This window comes from Sinohyriopsis cumingii, chromosome 17 (genome assembly GCF_028554795.1).
Source record: "Sinohyriopsis cumingii isolate HCF-2022 chromosome 17, ASM2855479v2, whole genome shotgun sequence".
Classification (NCBI taxonomy): Eukaryota; Metazoa; Mollusca; class Bivalvia; order Unionida; family Unionidae; genus Sinohyriopsis; species Sinohyriopsis cumingii.
The window spans coordinates 35,911,844-35,933,597 of record NC_142977.1 but is presented as its reverse complement, the minus strand read 5'-3'; the positions used below and the strand labels follow the sequence as shown (position 1 = coordinate 35,933,597).

At 36.1% G+C, this 21,754-nt stretch overlaps 1 protein-coding gene across 2 annotated transcripts in view; it reads left to right on the top strand.

The window, feature by feature from the left end:
* The window catches only part of LOC149778423 (uncharacterized), a 59,068-nt gene extending 40,580 nt beyond the window's left edge, over window positions 1–18,488 (top strand). For both annotated transcript variants that reach the window (XM_089939247.1, XM_089939249.1), the window contains exons 3-8: window positions 2,326–2,392; window positions 7,347–7,397; window positions 9,066–9,289; window positions 11,235–11,457; window positions 14,692–14,803; window positions 15,919–18,488. In XM_089939247.1, coding sequence (XP_089795373.1) covers window positions 2,326–2,392; window positions 7,347–7,397; window positions 9,066–9,289; window positions 11,235–11,457; window positions 14,692–14,803; window positions 15,919–16,162 — 921 coding nt within the window. In that variant the 3' untranslated portion in view covers window positions 16,163–18,488. The remainder of the gene's footprint in view (window positions 1–2,325; window positions 2,393–7,346; window positions 7,398–9,065; window positions 9,290–11,234; window positions 11,458–14,691; window positions 14,804–15,918) is intronic.
* The last annotated feature ends 3,266 nt before the right edge of the window (window positions 18,489–21,754 follow it).

Here is a 21,754-nt window from a genome sequence, read left to right as displayed (position 1 = left end):
ATGCTTTCTTGAAGCCGAGGGCCGCACAAGCAAACTGAAAAGTAACGACTATATAGCTGCTCGAGCTCAGGCGGGCCATTTAAAATCAGTCAGCGGGCCCGCGGGCCGCGGGTTGGACAGCACTGGGTTATAACATTGCTTAGGATTCGATGTCGCTTGATGGCATTGTATGATGATTATGCTTTTCCATACCCCACATCGTTAGCCGACGTTTGAGATTTGTTAACACCGACAAAGACAGTAAAATCAAAGAGTCAATATTTGTCAGTCTATTAAAGGGAGGAACATTTATGATTGAAACTGAAAGCCAATGGGAAGTACGTTGAATGGAGAAACGCAATGAAAACAACGAAGTGGTTGACTTTCAAGCTAATCTCTTTATTCCTAAACTTTTCAAATGATCTAAAGTCTTTCTGGTGGCAGTGTTAAGTTTTTTTTTAATCTTCGGTTGTCTCTTGCCCATTGTCTGCTAAAAAAAATTAATCGATAATACAATGAAACTTTTCTGTGGTTCACTTTTGATCTGACTTATTTATTGCAATAAGTTGGAGATATACCAAAAAAAGAACAGTTCAATTTCTCCAGAGTCACATCAAACATTTCCTGAAACATGTTCTATAAAAGCTATTAAACTGTTTCCATTACAACAATTAGACTTCTTCAGTGACAGATTTTGAAGGAAAAAAAACTTCTAACAGATCATAAAAAATTGTATGTATGTATGTATGTATGTATAAAGAAAAATAAATTAAAATAAATGTAAACATATAAACTGCACAAAGTGCATGTTTAACAGTTAAGATTGCAAAATTATGTAATATATATATATATATATATATATATATATATATATATATATATATATATATATAAGCCGCAGCTACAAAATCATGTATAAACATAATCTATATGTTTCGAAATAGTACCATGGCCATGTGTTTGATGTCTAAAGACTGCCACGAGCTAGTGTTAATCTCTTACGCAATGTTACATGACCGGCCGGAATTCGGATCGGCAAGGCAATATATCACACGACGAACACCTACGTGTTAACAGTTATTCTATGATCAAAGTGAGCCCACGGGGTGAGCGAAGCTTGTTTTCACCCGTCCCCTCGTTGACAGACAGCGAGAGGAACATTGTCCGATAAGTTCGATTTGATCGGTTCACAGCGATACTCAGTTGGAATTGAGATGGAGAGTGTGATTACAATTTCGATCCGAATTATAACTGAGAACTCTGAAAAAACGTTTAGTATTCGCCTTGACAGATTGCTGAGCAAAAAGGATTACTCCGAGAAAGGCACAATTATATATATATATATATATATATATATATATATATATATATATATATATATATATATATATATATCAGCTCAATTCGCAAATATCTTTCAGCTGATGCCACTAAAACACTTGTGTGTTCATTGGTACTTTCAAGACTGGACTATTGTAACTCAATTCTGTCTGGTTCATCTCAATATCTACTCCAGAAACTTCAAAAAGTTCAAAACACAGCTGCTCGGATCATACTTAGAGTACCACGATCAGAGCACACCTCCCCGCTGCTCTGTACCCTACACTGGCTATCCATTCGATCCAGAATCAAACACAAAATTTGTTCTCTGTGCTACGTTTCACTGTCGGACTCTAGTCCAACATACCTATCTGACCTCACTCATGTGTACACACCAGCAAGACACTTACCGGTACGCTCCTCTTCTGACAATCGTATACTGATTATTCCAAGTATGAAAACAAAGTCATATGGACAGCATTCTTTTGCATACCAGAGCCCAGCAACGTGGAGTGAATTGCCCACTGAACTTAGACACAAAGACACAGTGATAACATTCAAGAGGGCTCTCAAAATTCACTTATTTCGACAGCAAGAACAAACTTAAAGACCTAATAATGTTTTCTACCTGAAATTTCTCAGCATGTTTTTTATTTTTTTTTAATGTTTTTCTAATTTCATGTTGTTTGTTTTTGTAATAATATTATTATGTTTCTTATCTTATAGGTGTTGTCTAAAGTTGTAAAGAGCTTAGAGCTTCTAAAGATTAAGCGCTATACAAAGTCCTCATTATCATTATCATTATTATTATTATTATTATATATTAGTGTTAGAACTGGTCGGCCTGGAGTCAGTATAATGTGACTGGTGGGACATCATACTAGACGATGTTAGACATCACTGTATACTGCCACAATGCAAACATCGTAGCGATATGACTGAACAACTGCTAAAGCTATGTTGGAAAACCAAATCACACACACACACACACACACACACTCCTACCGTTTACTTTGATTTTTTCAGATGTTCAATCGCTGGCAAGTTCCAGATCGTCTAATTCCCCAGACTCCGACCAGCGCCAGGCCTGATTGTAAGTCAATGAAGGGGTGTGGGGGTGTGAGTGAGGATAAATATTGCTATACTTAATAAACTTTGCATTCATTGTTTAACTTATTTTCTACATGATTGCTTCACCAGACAGCATTAAAAAACTCAATGTTTAAACATAGTATATTGACATGTAGTTGTATGATTAATAATGCGTGGATATTTATATTTGTGCAACATATAACACACGGAAAAAAACCCAAATGCAGTCTTAGTTCTCTTCATGTGATACTTCTTATTACGTCATTGGTAAAGGATAAGTTTTAGGAATCATGCATTTTTTGTGCGAAAATCCAAATTAAATTCATTCGAAAGATCCGTGCCTTAATGTATGAACAAGATATTGCTTGATCAAAATGCATGTAGTACTTACACAGTATCAGATAGGTCACGAGGTTTAATTGCAGACCTACATAGATATGAAGTGTCTAATCACAAAAATATTATGTCTCAAGTTTCCCAAATTAGAAACTATTACTTGGAATCAGTTAACAACATTATTATTGTGTAAATAATTTGTGCAAACAATGTCAACTGAAATTAGAAAGTTTTATTAATCTGCCTTTAACCAATCCTCAGGAAAATGATAAGAAATCAAAACGATTAGAGTAAAATGTGTGTGATCCGTTTTGTGATCAAAGATCCAGAGTACATGTAGGTATTGTCATGTTCTGAAAAGAAAATACCACAAAACTGCCTCAGTTACGAGGTTCTGTGGAACTATTTTATGTATTTTTAAAAATTTAAAATACGTTTGCTATGTTAATATAAAAGTCGATGAATAAACAAATATTATATCTGGGAAATGGTTTGTGAGATAAATTGAAAACTTTGAAAGAGGGAGCCATTATTAGTAATTTATGGGCTACTACCTCAAAAGAAACGTGTGTTCGAAATCTCGCATTTTCAGAGTGTTATAAGGCCATATATTGGGCTACTGTATGTAGGGTCTTATATTAGGCAATTGTATGTATGGTCTTACATAGGTCTACTCTTTGGAAGGTCTTATATTGGGCTACTGTTTATGAGGACTTATATTAGGATTTTCTATGTAAGGTATATGTAAGGTTTTTGTGACGTTCTGTCGTATTGGGGTGGGGTTCTCCCAATATAATTTAATTAAATTGAATTGAAAGTTCCACCCTGGCTCGTTAGGTTAGAAAGTTAAATTAGTGATGATGTAGATTTACAGCTCTGAGCCCCCAGTCAGCAATGCCGACGGTTAAATTATAGAGAACACGAAGATGAAATTCAATCAATAACAATTTAATAAATGTGATAATTTAAAACCGATAACTTCCAATCACTCGTCTTTCCCTCGACCAAGTGACAGCCTAATTCATCCCGTGATTTACAGTGTGAGTTCGATTTTCCCCTGTCCTTGCATCTACTCATCTATTCTTCCCGCTGATTCTTCCTTCTTTCCGTTCCTCTAACTCCTTCTTTGTCTCTCTTTCCTCTCTACTATCTCCTCCAGCTTCGCTCCAGACTTCAACTTCTCCTTTCCCTCTCTATTATCTCCTCCAATTCCGCTCCCAGACTTCAACTCCACCCTCTTCTCCTTCCCTCCTTTCCTCCGTCTCTCTATCCGAGACAACGGGACCAAACTTTAACTGGTCTGTCCCTCAAAGCTTCCTGTGAAAAACCACAAGGCGTTAACAAATGTTTTATCGAACCTCACCTCACACTATAACGACAATTAACCATCAGATAGCTGTCATTGTTTCGGCCACGCATGCATACACATCGAAATTCCCACACACTTCTTGCAGGGTAAACAATGGCGTAATAACACAGTATCAGCGAATTGTTATACAGACATCAATACATTGCGTAACGTCAGTATATACACATATATATTTAATCTCATCGTACTACAATCTGACAAAATCAGACGCATGTCTGTACATTATAAATATTCAACAATGGCAAAATCTATAATCATATGAACATATGTGTTAGTCTACTATAAAATACCCACATAGTAAATTACAATATTAACTCTTACGACGGCTGGCAAGCTATATAATTCTTTACAAATATCAACTCATTTCTTCAAAATATGCAAACATATTAACAAAACAAAGTAATTCTTCGTACTACGATTCTAGTACTAATAAAGTATACATACGACCTACAATTAAAATGCAGTCGCATTCCACAAAGACCGAACAAATATCTACTGACCTTTTGAAGCTTTCTGTACTTAGAATTTCCCGCTCTAAGATTTTCCCGCCAATAACGAATGGCTATTCGGAGTTACGCTTACCTCTTCTCTGGGTAATTTCTCTCAGCGAACTAACTCTTGCCGGAAAACGCAGGGATATCATTCTACCCAAATTAAGGTCTCCCCCCATCTCGATTCTGATTGGGTGGCGCTGTGCCCCTGTCCAGTCGTCTTAGCGGCCAGTTCAACCTGTCTGTCTGTTTGCAGGGGAAAGAAGTTAGGACACTCCCACTTCTTCAGGCAATTTCTTTTGATCTTGGAAACATTTCGACACCTAGGTGATAATTGGCTGTCTGTGACTTTGCAACTCCGATGTCCGGTTCTTCTATTCTAGCCACAACAATCTTACGTAACGGATTAGTGCTAGCCTTCGGCAATGTTCGACATCAAACAATGACCCGTCAGAATTACCTTGATTATACATGTTTCAAACTGGGCTACTCTGGGTCGAGGTAAACATGACAGTTTTACACTGGGCTACTCTATGCAATGTCTTATACTGGGCTACTCTATTGTTATGTATATTTGATTTAATTATATTTTTTTCATTACATGATATTGGAATGTAAATTTATTCACTAGAGATGATACCTTTTTCAGAAAATAGTATAGAAAATTTTATTTCTCAGAGTAAAATGATTAGTTTTCGTCAGGGGGGTCCCTCTGGTTAAACGTGATCTGTAACAGGTACTTGCATTCTGTACCCTTCCTATGTTTTAGAGAATTAATTTCAGTAGAAGCTGGGCTGTTAAACTGTTAGTTGTATATTGTTCTGTTTGGAGTTATTTCAGATTACTTGATTTGGAGTTATTTCAAATTACTTGGATTCAAAAGGATTAATTCTGTTAGTTTTCTGGAAAATACGTGTGCTCATGTAATATTGTGGAACAAGAACAGGTTTCTTTTAATATATAAAAATGTATTCAGCTATCAGTAACCGGAGTGATAATTCTTGTTTATAGAAGGAACTGTAGACTTCAACACTGCAGACTGTAGCATACGTCATCGTCTTCCATCTTAGATTCTTCGTCGGGACTCGAACGTGAAATCAGTAGAACATTTTGTTATTAGGACTAATACAATGTTTTTCTTGGATTATTTTTGGATTTGATTCTATAAAACCGTAAGTTCATATTTTTTCATTTTTACGGAATTTTTTCCAGGGAAATAAATGATTCTATTTTTCAAAGCTTGTTGTTTTCACTCTTTCTTGTGTTACTGTTATTCGAGCCTAAACAAGTGACATAGCAATATGCAAGGTTTTATATTGGGCTACTCTACGCAAGGTCTTATATTGATTGGACTACTCCATGCAAGGTCTTATATTTGACTACTCTATGCAAGGTCTTATATTGAGCTAGTCTATGCAAGGTCTTATATTGGGCTACTCTATGCATGGTCTTATGTTGGGCTACTCTATGCAAGGTCTTATATTGGGCTGCTCTATGCAAGGTCTTATGATGGGCTGCTCTATGCAAGGTCTTATATTGGGCTACTCTATGCAAGGTCTTATATTGGGCTACTCTATGCACGGTCTTATATTGGGCTACTCTATGCAAGGTCTTATATTGGACTACTCTATGCAAGGTCTTATATTGGACTACTCTATGCAAGGTCTTATATTGGGCTACTCTATGCAAGGTCTTATACTGGACTACTCTATGCAAGGTCTTATATTGGGCTACTCTACGCAAGGTCTTATATTGGACTACTCTATGCAAGGTCTTATATTGGGCTACTCTATGCAAGGTCTTATATTGGACTACTCTATGCAATGTCTTATATTGGCTACTCTATGCAAGGTCTTTTACTGGACTACTCTATGCAAGGTTTTATACTGGACTACTCTGTGCAAGGTCTTATACTGGACTACTCTGTGCAAGGTCTTATATTGGATTACTCTATGTAATGTCGTATATTGGGCTAAGTTATGTAGCTACTTGCGCTAAATCATTTACCTAATCATATCATGACAGTGGAAACGTCTATAATTAGTTGTATTTACACGTGCACGATAATGATGCGCGCTAAGATGCATATGTAGTGTATGAATTTGAGCAAGCATAAACATGGCTGTTTGTTGTTGTTGTTGTGGGGTTTAACGCCATTTTTCGGCACGCGATAGGCTATACATGGTGGCCAGTAGTAATGGTGGAGGAAGAACCCGGGAAAACCCGGGAAAGAACCACCGACCCACGAGAAGCTACTGGCAAGCTTTCTCACATACCCACATTGGCTGAATCTGAGACTCAAACCGGCGCAGACAGAGGTGAGATGGCAGTGATCCGTAACGGAGAGCGCTTTAAACCACTCGGCCAGGCTGTTTTGTGAAAGTTACAAACAGCGAGGTAAAACAGTACACACACAAAAATGTACTAGATGTGGAAAGAAATTAAACAAAACATTTAATTTTGTTCAGACACACACAAGCGCGCGCGTCAAGTTTAACTGGATACGTGTGGCAAGTAATAGTGTAATGTATTCCCGATCAACGCATTACTTACAGTTATTTCATGTGGTAATATTCAGACACTATTCTGGCACAATGTTCGCGGCATGTAATTCTCGCTTTATCTCAAACGTAGATTTGTTAAACGTCTTTGTTTTGTACACATTGAGGGCACGTTGTTGCACGCGAACATTTGTATAAGTGCTCTTGTTAAGGAATATGTTATTGAAGAAAATGTTTCCTTAATCATTTCATTTTAAGATGGCGGTCAAGCAGGAGCGGAGCCAGCTAGAATTTCAAGACAAGTTTCACGTGAGATTTCTTCACTTTCTTAGTATTTCCTCTGCGCTGTCTTTTTCTTTTCTCCCAAGATAGTGTTCTTCATCATGCTACACACTTTTCATGTAGAAACTTTGCAAGAAGTTGAGTAATGATGGGAGATGACCGGTTTGAGTGTCGATTAAACAGGAAATAAAATTATCGAAATTTTAAAACACTATTAAATGTTGAGAAGTACATTCCGATAAGATTTTCATTTCATGTCCGTAAAGCTCTTTCGAGATTCAGACGTTCTAGTCATAAACTTTTTACAAAGACTAGTAGACATGATGGTGTTACTACTTCATATATTGATGCAGTTGTTATTATCGCAGTAATTTGTCATGCATAGATGCTGAATATCATGCATTTTGTATTTGTAAGCATTATCAAGATCTAAGATGAAACTAGTTAAACAAATATTTGTATAAGAATCGATCTCTAGAAAACGTGTATGGCTTTATATCGCTTAATAAACACTCTATATATATATATATATATATATATATATATATATATATATATATATATATATATATATATATATATGTCGTTGGCCTTGGTTGCCAATTAAAGAATTTTGAATCTTGAAGTAAATCTGTTTATCTCTTAAATTGTTTACAGCATATGAACAGAAAGACGCAGGACAACTTAAATGCCAATCAGTTGATTTATAGGGGGTGGGGATTGCAACCAATAATCTGGTTACTTCAACCAGCTTTGACCATTTTCTTGAATAAATATCATCCCTTAAGTCTTGAGAATGTCAAATTGAACAGTCAGTTGGTTTATTCTAGTCAGAGCCTGATAATATGTTAAAGCCCTCAATATGTGGTATATCCACGTGCAAAGATATCGTTTGATTGTTACTCTATAGTTCTTATAAATTATTATGTTCCAGTAGTTCAAAGCATGTACTATGCCATGCCTATATTTCCGAGTATCACAATATGTACAGGTTACACATAACATGTACGTACTTCAACATTTAACATTGACAGGGGTGAGATGGAATATAAATATTGCCTTTACAGTGATTTGTCTTAATTCAGAAATTTTGTGTCGCAAATACTCATCAACAACTGAACTTAAGTATTTACAAGCATAATCATTATTCCAAAGAGTTTCCACTAGATGAGAGGTATTTCATATGTTTCATCTATAACTCAATTCTTTTAACGTCTATGCAAAACAAACTAATACTGGGACATTTTTTCATGAGAAAGTCCAGTTGTAAATCTACCAAGTCACTATGCTCTTGTGTGCGTTATTATGCAAACTCACTACTTAAAATTAACAGGGAGGAAATAAATATACTTATGAATCACCATTGAAAGGCTTGAGCATGACTCTATTATGGTTATATTATTTACAAAATCAAGTCACGTTGAAAACGAGTAATCATTAGTGTCAATCAATCAAAATATAAAAGAACATCAGATACATATCTTCAGAGAGTAGTTCAATACCCTTTATTGTCTATTTAAAATAAATATTTGTAAAGTTAAATAATTTTCAGCAATGTGGTTTGTTTAATGAAGAATTTCTAGGTTATAACTAACTTACTCACTATCTATTATCACGTTAATCAGTATGTAGTCGCAGTACTGAGTTCTGAATATCTATAACAAATAATCACCGGTTTAGTGTGACTCCATCTAGTGCCAAATATTCCCTTGAAGAGTCCGTCACAGTCGGGCTTCCGGGCAAGTTGTAAACAACCACAGGAACAGCCAGTGGTGCCCCCCAGGTCAGCCGTTATGGATGCTCGGCGCATACAGGAAGTAGAGGTATCCAGAAGGGCAAAAACAACTCTCTCCGTCTTCAAGTCTCCCGCAAAGCCGCCTTCAAAGACCGAGAAACTAGCTTCCGAAAAAAAGTCCGAGGTATAGTGAAATCGTTTATACTATGCTGAGTTATATATTATGGATATCAAACTTTTATATTTCCGTAAAGGGAGATATCAATATTCGTACAACTCTTTCAGTGATTGGCCAAATAGAGAAATTATAGCTCTGTGAACTTTAGACTCTGACACCATTTGACCATCATCATCATCATCAGAACAAGAACAAGAACAAGAAGAGTGTGTGTGTGTGTGTGTGTGTGTGTGTGTGTGTGTGTGTGTGTGTTGGATTTTGAACGTAGCTTTAACAATTTTCAGTCATATTGCTACGATGTCTGCAGTGTGGCAGTTTATAGTGATGTCCAGCACTGGGGCATCATGCCGCAGACATGTAGCACTATGTCCCACCCAGTCACATTGTTCTGACACCAGACCGACCGGTCCTAACTCTAACATCTTAATGCGAGGCAGCTGCTAGTACCAATTTATAAGTCTTTGGTATGACTCGGCTGGGGTTCGAACCCACATCCTCCAGCATTGAAGAAAAAGTTAATCAAGAAATCTTTTTTAATCAAAATTTTTATAGATCGGCTTTGGCAGTCTTACCTTGCTGGTAAACATAGAAACTTTTCTTGGCGAATGAAACTTATATATAAGGTCCACACTTATTTGTTAATGGGGATCTCAAATGGGTAATGACTTAATATTGAACTTATTAAACGAGTTGAATAATGGCCTGCTTTTGCAAGTCTTAGCGACTAAAAACTGGACATTATTAAGCGAGTTTCATAAATTTAATATTTGATCGTTGCCCATTTGAGATTTTGTTTATCACATACTTCTTATTCTGATGGAAATAGTTTAGATAGAAAGAAAGAAGATTAAATAATTTCGTTTATTTTTAACTTAGGCGTGGCATCTTTTGTTTGTTGCGCGTAGAAAATAGTCCCAGACGCAGTTTTATAACCATTAACATGTAAAAGTAGATTTTGTTTAAATCCAAAGTGTGTCAGTTTCAGTACTAAGTAGTCCAGTTGTTGGATATTCATGTGAATGGATGATTACTGGATATTTACTGTAATTTACCGGATATTTGCATTATTTGATTTGGAACAGTAGACAATATAAACACATTTTATTTATAATCGGAATTGTATCACATATTAAGATCATTTTACCGCATAAAAATGCTGCGGTTGAATAACTTTCTGTCAGTTGGGTGACCGGTTTATATCGCCATTCTTCTGCTAACAGAAGTGAATTTATTTACTCTTATAAGTTAACATTTAAACCACGCTTGTATATAAGGTGGATTCCATGTTACATGTACACTGCCCATCCCTTATACCCCACGACCGCTATTATATGGCAAATATTCTTAGTCTTGTTTGTTGCTGTTGTTCTTTTTGTTTTTTTGGAAGTTGGGATTTACGCCATTTTTCTACGCATGATGTACTACTACTATATATGGCGTAACGAACGCTGTGGGATAATTTTGGCTATATTCAGAGAGACGTGACTATTTTTTTCCCAATTCCATTTGGTCAAAGGATTCGAAAAATGGCTATCAAATTGTGATGGTAATAGTAAAAACAAATATTCCATAAGGCAGGGTTAGAAAAACTCCCATGATCGCAGACAATCATTTCATTGGCTAATTTGGACCAACCAGTATCACATAAATTGATATGTTAACATGTTTTCATATTAAAACATATTAAACTGTATACACTATTGTATCGACAATGTGATAACATTAAACATTAAAACTTTTCTCAGTAAACTGCCTCTACTTTACCGGCAAATGTACTGGCTGTAGCTTTGCTGGCAAGAATATTCCCATAATGCATGGATGGTTGTTTTACTATGGTGGGTTGGATATTCTAAGGCAATCTATTTCATGTCAAGGTTTTGAATGATGTTGTAAATTATATTTACTGATGGCGGTGCCAATTTATCTACATGAAAATTTTGGCCTCCGACAGGAAAATTGCCTGATGGAGCCCCTAACGCAGTCTCTCCAGCCAGAGGCAATATTCAAAGCCGAGGAATGGATGAAGAAAGCCAACCAGTACGAGAAGAACGTTGTGGAGAAGGTGCTTCGAATGGCCAGCAAGTCCAACGAAATAGAAAGTTCGTTGAGACGGTCCCTCCTTCCTGACGCGAGAACATCTGTGGAGAAATGGCTTAAGGAAGCAAATGAGAAAGGTAACAAGTTAAGATCAATCAAACAAATTATGTGTGTTTTAAAACAAACCTCATCGTGAAGCTATCAAAATCGTATAAGATTCGTTACTTTTAATGAGAAACACTAAATCTGACATACCTATATGGTGCAAAGTCATGCCAAGAGGTATCTTCTAGAGATATTAAATGTTTACACATATAACTATATTTCAATTATTAACCATTGGCTGGAAAGTGTTTGTACGGTTAAAATGTAAATGGTCGGATCAAATTAAATAATGATTCCGTACCATAATACTCAGTTTTCGCCACAGTTTATGCTATAACCACTGTGGCGTCGGCGTTGGCGTCAGCGAATGTCGTCAGCAAGTTTGCAGTTTGCTTTTAGTTTCAATGATTTGTGTTTATTAACGTATACCTGGCCTTATTTTACATTTGTGTTCACAAATTACTGCTCTTTACATAATTTATAGGGAAAAGTTTGAGGTTAATGTTTGCTCTTAAGGTTTGCATTATATTAAAGTTTGTGCTTAAGGTTTTGTTTTATGACTTGTAGAAATGAACTATGTATTTAGATTTCACTTCTGTGAGTTAAATGGCATGTGCCGGACTGTATTCGGTACCTTGTTATACACTTGTCGTAATTGTTTTCTTTTCTATGGGGAAAAGTAGAAGGTTAAACTTTTCAGATTATTCTACGTAGACAACTGGATAATGGTTTTATTTAATGTTTTGCTTATATCTTGTAGGAAAGAAATATGCATTCGAATTTCATTTATATGCATTAAATGACATTTGTCTGAAGTTTCTTAAACATAGCTTTTAACCAAATGTATTTCTCTTTTTCTTGTCAATTATAGAGAAAAAGTATTACCTTATAATTTCATTTAAGTTTTTTTACATCGTAGACATCACGTTGAATTTTTTTAATAAGATTTTTTGTTATATACTTGCAGGAATGGTCTGTGTATTGATAAGCTTTTTCAAAGTAATTTTGTTGTTGTTTTTAATACACATTTTTATTTATTTTTATTACATTTTATGTCAAGAAGTGTATGTTTAATATATCAAGTTTTAAAATTCCCTTTCTATGTTACTTAAAGGGCGAACCTTCTGATTTGCATTCCGAGGACACATGATCCACTCTAAACATGAATGGGGTTTATAGTGTTAACCTCAGCTACCTACCCGTTTGGACATCTGTGTGTCCAGCTGTCCGTCATGCCTTAGTTCACTTTAGGTCATTTTTCAGGTACTCACATTTAAATGACCTTGAGTTTAGTGTGTGTCCATCCAGCCTGGAGAGAACTTAACTAGCATGAAAAAGGTAGGTCAGCATGACCTACATTTTAACCTTATGTGACTCCATTTGCTTTGGGCATTGCGTCAGTGTATCTTATCACTTTTAAATATAGTGAAGCATCTTTATTTGTGGACCATTATGTCGAATACTGCATCATTACATCAAACGTAGGTCGCTATCACCTATTTTTAATTCATCAATGACATTGATTGTGCTACGCTTATATGTTAGCTTCTCAAGAAATCTTCTTTTGAAGGGTTAGATACTTTTTAGGTGGGTACTATGGTATGTATGACAACAACATTCTAAAAGCACGTCACTGTGACACATATTTCATTGTATTCTTTCCAAACTGCTTGCTTGAGATCAGTGATTTGCGCACTGTTGACTTATCAGATAAATGTTTACTTGTCATGTAAGTAATAATCATGTAAACTCCAATTAGAGAGTGTTTTGTTTATAATATCCAACTTACCTGCTTTTACTGTTTGCTCAGATTTCAATTTTAAAAAATGACAAAGTAGTCTAAAAGGTTCCTCACATTAATCAAGTTTAAGAGGTATTTTTATTTAAAAATTGGTAACATGTTTCACAGGAGTAATTCAGACATGCTGAATCCGAAAACGGTAGTGACCAAACTATATTTTAGATACTGAGGTTACTCAGGTGACATCAGAGTGACTTACAAGATTACATATATCTTCACCCTAAACTTGACATGTCGGTTTTGGACCTACATTCTCTAGGTAGGCCAAAGCATGATTTTTAACAGAGTTAATGGTTGGAAATTCATATGTATACATTTTATTTGCCCAACTCAACTCACTGAAAACAAGAAACGCAACGGAAACCCTTCCTACTGCGGCGACAACGTCAACAGTTTTTGTCAAGGTTTAGGTTATAATATTTCATTTGCTTATATTTCTTACTCTCCTAGATGGATTCCGTTTAAACTTGAGATGAACAATGGTGAAGCGAGGACAATCTATTCTGCATCACCATTTGACATTGGGTCCAAGGTTATTTAAAAATTTTATTAAGGTTTTTGGTGAAATTGTTTGAATTTGTTTATATATTTCCTATATCTTTACTTGTGTCTGTTCATATTTACGATGTTTCATTATGAAACAAAGTAAAAAAAATAAATATAATTCATTCTGCAAAACACAACTCACCTGTTGACCTTGTGGTCAAGCTGACAAGATTGACAGAAATGTTCTGAGTGTGGATTCCACGTACAGTCCCATGCCGTCTTGCTCTAATGATAATATGTTTCCTTCTAAACATAGCCGGGAAGCGAATCCCTCTAATTCTGAATAATAGGTTGTAGGACATGTGTGTATCTGGTGGTAGTGGGTAGACGGAATGTCTGTATTTTTATTCAGGCCCGTATTTCTGTTATGGCTTTATGTCACGAAATTGTACTTAGCAGGACAAAATTTTAACGTGTCCTGGACATCGCGTTATGGGATTTGCTCAAAACAGATCTTTTAAAATGCGCATTTCCAGATGTTCTTATAGAGTAAATTGCAAGCTGTGCTGTCATCATTTTTAAAAATATTTAACGTTTATTCTATATAGCAGTATCAATTAATGTATAGCAATGTAGAACTTCCTAAAAGTTGGGACAATCTGGTCTTCGTCAAATGTTGCCGTTAGGATTGGTGTATAGGCGGGCTTCACTATCTTCTAACTGCTCTTGTTATCCAATGGGTTCAGTGCAGGAACATTCACAAGAACGGTATCGTTCGCTTTCTTACGGTACTGACATTTTGTCTAGTTTAATTTTTCCACAACTTAAAACGAAAGAAGAATGTTGTGACACATACATGATATCTACAGAGGTCGCGTTACGAGCGGGATCTAGGGCTCTCTGTTATAGGATTGAAATGAAACACCTCAATCTTTTAACTTATTTTCTAAACAAATCACCCACTAACATCTATCTTCAGAACGGGATATCGCACTAAAGTTCTTCAATTCTTTGTCCGGAAGTCAGCTGATGGGCATGACAGCCCCTGAAAAACGAAAGCGGTTGAAGCAGGTCATCGAGACACTCGAGGCGTAAGTAATAAAAAATATATTGTCGGCAACAAATAAAGGCAAAACTAGTGCAATACCGGTTATGTGTGTACTGACAAACATTAGGCCTCACCGACTGGGCGTTACTCCATATAATGAAGGAATACATGCAGACAACAACAACATTATGTGGCGTGATACAAATCTTTAGCATAACTTGGAATATTCATTTTTTATGGATATCGAGACTGATACTGCATGTGAGCATTTCCTTTGACCTCACTCTATCACTTACTAGTCTTTCTTCATTCTCTTTTGCAATGAAGCATGCGCAATACAACAGATGATCAGAGACTACGGTCTCTTCTGGTGCCACTATTTTTAGATATCTATAGGGTATTGATGTCTTTATATACCTGCTTCACATTTATGCTCTGCTCGCTACTCAGTTCTTATTACATTAAAACTGGAATTGACTGCAGAAAGAACAGTGTTAGTTACTTTACCTTATAGATACATTTGTGTTTGAACTGCTCTGGTGGCCTAAGTGGTTAGAGCGTCCACCTCGATGCTGGAGGTCGCGGGTTCGAATCCCGGCCGAGTCATATTGGCACTAACAACTGTCTCGCTTGGCGCTCATCATTAAGTGGTTATTGTTAGGACTGGTCGGTCTGGTGTCAGAATAATGTGACTGGGTTGGACATGATGCTACATGTCTGCTTGACATCACTAGAAACTGCCACACTTTGGACATCGATGCGAAATAACTGAAAAACTGTTAATTAAAGCCACGTCCAAATCACACACAAACACACATCGGTCTGTGAATTAAAACTGTATTTATCCCATGGATAATAGGTGATATTCTATATAGAACGTACGTTTTGAACTTGTAATCAATGTTTATATGATGAAGTAGGCCGTACGTGACGATTTTTATTTTGGTGCGTAACGAAATACATGAAAAATTTTTTTTTCTCATCTGAAATTTACACTGAAACTGTTTTATGCTATGTGACCGCTACCACTATCGCACTGGTTTCTCGTATTCCTGTTCCTAGTATTTTCTCTTTGATTTTCCTAACATGTTTGTCCATCCACTCTTTATTTTAAATTCCCTTTTAGTTAATGGCATTTTTGTTATATATTTTTTACAGTGGGCATCCCCAGGCAAACACTGCATCCCAAACACCGCGGCCTATGGAGAAGAAAGATGGCAGCAAGCGCCATTACATTCGCCTGCTTACACCCAACACTAGGAAGAATCGCTGGATGTACACTACGTGGCACCACCTTCCAGCCCATAGAAACATCAATATTGTGGAGAACTGGAGCTCTCATTACATAAGGCCTCATGAGCCGGTCCCACGACACTTTGTTATTCACCCTGACTGGGGTTAAAATACATTTTTTTAAACCATTTGAAAACAGACGTTTTAATCGACAGTGGTTGTTGTTCTAATATAACATTAGTATTAGAGATTAACTTTGTTCGAGATACGGGGATAAAATATTGTTGAGGACTTTGTTGTATTTCCAAAAGCAGTTTATATTAGAATATGTTCAACACATAAACTGTTGACGTATGATTTATCAGGAAATCCTTGATTGAACCTGCACAAAAATGTAATTATCGCTGAAAATTATTCAGAAGATCGCTAATTATCAAACACTTTGCCGTTTTGTGGTTTAAGCAAGAAATATTTGTAAACATAAGTCAACCATTTTAAGACGTGGACATAAAAGAGCGTTCACTCGGATCGTAATAAATTGGCTGTCTTTGGGCTGTTTTGATAGAGGCATAGAATCCAGTATCTACTTTGAAATTTAGCACTTGCTTCATTTAAACTCTGTTGGGTTGTTTCAGGGAAAAACGTTTTATTTTTAAATAGACCGTACAGGTTGTTGTAGGGAAACAGTTTTTATTTCTTTTTAGATCATACAGGTTATTTTAGGAAATCGGTTGTTATAAACTTCATCAGAACGTAGATCACAGCCACTGTCGCTTAAATCACACTTTTATTGCATCATTTGTGAAATGCATTTATCTTTTTTGACATTATCAATCTAGCGGAAGTATTAAAATACGATTTTTCGAAACCCTTATTTATATGATGCTGTTGTTTGCTTTTCCATATGTTTTAAATAGTGTTTTAAAAGTTTGAATACAATTTCATTCTCAAAATTTTCTGCGGCATAAAAAATGGCTAGGAAAAGTCAAGATTTGTTGTATGTTGTACGTAAACAGCACATGCCTAAAACTAGTTCCTAACTTTGTAAATCAAGGGCCAAATTTCAGATACATTGGACTGAAACCTTTCATAAGTTTTAAACAGAGAGCGTTTATGGAAGTAAACAAGGATTTGTATTAGCTCATACAACATGGTTTATGATAAAAGTATGTGATTGTAAATGTGTTTTTTTATTCTCCCTTTTTATAATGTCCCCGTGATTGTAAATGTTTTTTATTCTCCCTTTTTATAATGACCCCGTGATTTTAAATGTGTTTTATTCTCCCTTTTTATAATGTCCCCAACAGAGTTTCTACATTTCTAAGTGTCGTCTTGTATCGACATACTTAAAAGTGTGACTTGTCGATTTTTCAGTTATATTTTTTATTTTTAATTTTCAAAAGAGGATATATGAAACAACTGAGGTAGTGAAGATTGATGCAGCGCCTCTCTTTGCTATTTCACGTCATGATAAGTCTGTGTAGGGTTTTTCAACATTTCTCAGTAACTTTTTTTCCTGAACGTTTACATATTATACCCAGATAATAACAGTTTTCCCATTCTCTAACACATAACAAGAACAACTGGAATTTATGCATGCAAGCCACATTATGATATGTGAAACCCAATAGCGTCATATGCAACATGCATTCAGCTACATTGTAACAGAACAATAGGACTTTGTTTCTTAAATAGGATAAAAGAAATCCCAGTTCCGTTTGATAACAGGAAGACATTAAAAACCATGAGTACAAAATACTAGTATTTTTAATGCGTATTTCTCTGGTATACTAAATCACATTATATGAATCTGTGTGCCGGGTTCCACGTATTCTGTCATATCTGAACGACTTTCTTTCCTGTGATAACTGCAATATGTGGGAAAAAAAGACATAAAGGTCTATAAACTTTATGAAAATAAGACAAATCAGAGGTACAGTGTAGCGAAATGTGACAAAATTAGGTGTATAGATTATTAATAGGCGCACGGATTAAAGTTGACATGACTTGGGCGCATATGTTCTAATACATGCAATGTATAGGTAGAATACTGTATCTGTTGTATATGGAAAACCTACTTGACTGCAATTGGTCATTTTATCCGTCTAATGAGTCATTTATCTCTGGTGTTTCATATTACTAAATACTGAACTTTATATTTATGAAAGGACATGACACAATCCATAACTATACCAAAATCTGGATTGCCTGCTAGAAGCGTGACACAGCAAAGCGCAATGTTTAACATTACTGAGATATTGGAACACATTGGAATTATTTCGATGCGGCAGTGAAAAGTTAAGGTTACTGAAACGATTTAAAATATCGAATGTTATTATCTTATAATTATTAGTTATATGAAGACGATTTCAGTCTTACATCAAAGATATAACATGTATGACACATTTATGTATAGTTCTTTTTTGCTGAATTTTCAAGTACTATATTATCATGCCTGTGATATTTTAACTACATTAAATATACCATTGTTTGAACTGATTTATATTTATTCATTTTGCTCTCATATGTCCAGCCTGCTACAAGTGCTTTGTTATCCCCATATATTGGCCTGGTACAAGAGTTTTGGTACTCGTGTATTTGCAGTCGGTACAAGCGCATCAATACTGCTATATTTCCAGTCTGGTACAAGGGTTTTGAACACCCTTGTATTTCCAAAAACTTGCAGAAATGTTCACAGTATATTTTGTTTCCAGTCATGATTATCATAACTAAAATATGTTCATTCATTTTAAAGGTATATGAGTGGATAGACAGGTAGAAGTAGATATGTAAAGACAGCTTCGAAAACCCTTCTTGTCGTAATTTCAGTCTTTCTGTCTGAGCTGAGCTGATCACAACGTACTTCCTCTTAGCGGCCTGCCGCACGGAAAGAAAGAATCACGCAAAAGGTGTTTGAAAAGCCCTCTTTAAAAATACTACTAATTAAAGCCATCCAATTTTTGCTATGTTTTTGATATGAAAACACCGTATATTTTTCTAGTATTCTCATCTGCGCTTTGCTGTATTATCTGAGATCACAGACGATGCTCTCTTTTCTTTAGGAGGATGACGTCGTTACAAATTTTGTTATAGGAAAAGCTTGGATGAGACCGTTGGATAAATCATACGGTGTGTCCAATAGTCCCCAAGTACTATATGCTACATTGCTTTTTGTTTACCAGTGAAAATATATCACACAGGATTACGTCCCTTGATTACCGAAATACCTTCCTGGCTCACAAAATCTTTTTCTGGCAAAACAAAGTATGCAAATTTGCAAAACCGTATAAGCAAGACGACGTATATATTGGTATCTGTAGAATGGTCTGTGTCTGCCACACAGTCTTCATATCTTCTTAGGGGGCATACTACTGAGATTTAAAACAGAAATATCATGTGACGACCTAATCTTGCGATGTGAACACAACTAAAGCAGAATGCAGGAAGTAGAAAGGTTCTGGGTCCTCCGAATCCGTTTACATTAGTCACTTTGTGCAGAACGAAAGCGATTCCGGTGTTTCTTAACTGCTGATATTATTAAAATAGTCAGCAGAACATGCAACCGGTCCGAGACTGACCTTTTGCAGTTTTTTTTTTCCGTGAGCATATTATCTACCGTCTCGTAAGCCTGCGAAACGTTGACATGTTATGTTGACTCGTGTACCAAAAATGCAATTACACAATGAAAGATATAATTTATCATGGCGTGGAGAAAGCATCCTGCCTTTCGTCTATATGAAGAAAATGATAGCGTAGACATCACACACATCTTTAGTCACCATATTGTTACCTAGAATCCGAATAACAACGGTTACGTTATCATCGGAGTCTGTAGTATAGGAATATGCCAGAAGGTCTTTAGTTGGTATTGATTTATTTTTTAGTCTTGGATTGGTCTAACAACGAATGACATTATCGTAGATCATATTAACGTCAACAAGTTAGAGGCGGTGTCACAACAGACAAATAAGTTGCATGGTACAGGCTAAAAACCTAAAAACATAAGAAGACAGCTCAAGCAATCCGCGCAACCAATATAGATTCTGGCTAGCTATAATTATATATATATATATATATATATATATATATATATATATATATATATATATATATATATATAATGCCGCCGCCTGTTCTTGAACGTCTAATTGGAGATCAGATTATATTATGCATAATATCGTGGACAGCACACCCAGTCTACATCAACTATGAATCGAATGAGTATGGAGAAATAAGACGTGAAACTCAAGCGTACCATTTTCAAATCAGACAGGCAAAACTTATTATATTGAGTTCATAGGTCTGGCATTGTTTTAAAGAATATGCGAGTGCACAGATTTGTATTTGAATGCTGGAGTAATATCATCCCAGAAGGTCGTGTTCTACTAGATCACCTAAATGTAGGCACAGCACATACCCGTTTAGAAAATATGCAGCAGAGAGGAACGTTTGTCAGTTTCGTTGGCAGCTACGTTTTATCCCGGCTGATTTTATCACGTCGGTACTCTTGTGCGTTAAGCTTTACACTTATCAATATCACCACCAAAACAGAATCAATTGCGTGCATTTAAACACGCACATTCAAGACAGTAAAATTAAATTGTTTCCTCCGGAATTTGTTTGGTAGGTTAAGGGAAATATTGCATTTGCGTCTTTGTTTGGAATCATCCGAAAATCTGTCGTTTGAGGATCGCCATAAACATGTAGTAAGTATATTGAAATATGTGCTGATAAGAAATGAAAATCGACTAACACCGTCACGTTCAGCCTTGACTCTTGGACCCGTTATCATGTTTTGTCCACGTGGCTGTTCTATATGTACCTGTGCGTGGTAGATCTGAAACCTTTAGGCCTAGTCCATCGACCACTTTTCTGAAAGTCTCAATAACAGCAATAAATGGTTGAATTCCAACTAAGTATATCCATTAGCGAATTATTTGATGCATTAAGATCGGCACGAACACGCCCGATCTGGTAAGATATTGGCCGGCCATCGCGGACGACATCCAACCGCTTAGTAATTTCACTTTGGATATCATCTATCTTGTCGAGTTTGGTAGCAATTTCTACAAGTTTTATCTTGATTTCCTTGTATTTCACACACACGCACACGCACACACACACACACACACACAAAAGCAATAATCACATCGGCACCTTTATCGAGTTCACTGAAGTTACTGCGAACACGTAGGAATACCTGTGTTCGTCAAAATCGTTTTTGGAGCATAATAATTTGTGCATCCTTGTCATCAACGTATCTTTTGTCGCCGCATCACTTTTACTAGCGGCTTCGCGCACGAGTACGATACGGTTGTTGTTCATGTTGCAATCGCATTCACTGAATCGCCGGTTCTTGTAAATCATCGTTTTATTTCCTCGCAGATTGTTTTCATGGACACACCAGAGTTCCCGATTTTACTAATCTGATTGATCTCAGGAAAATTTCCAGACTTTAATCTTAACAGCTATGTGATGATGTCGGTCCATTTAATGTTGCCGGTTTTCAGTTGTCCATTTTGATTTTGAAAGACAGCAACCTCACCCGGCCAACGCCGTCGAGATTCATTATATTGGCTAAATCATCTTTGGTGACAAAGCGCTAACATGTCAATGGTGGGTCCTGAACGAACAAGTTCAAGAACATTTTGACAAAAATTATCCTCTCATTTACGAATCCAAAACGCAGCACCCAACAATCCTCAACTGACTTATAATACGAATATATGGTCTTAAACTAAGTTACTAAGAAGAGAGAAAC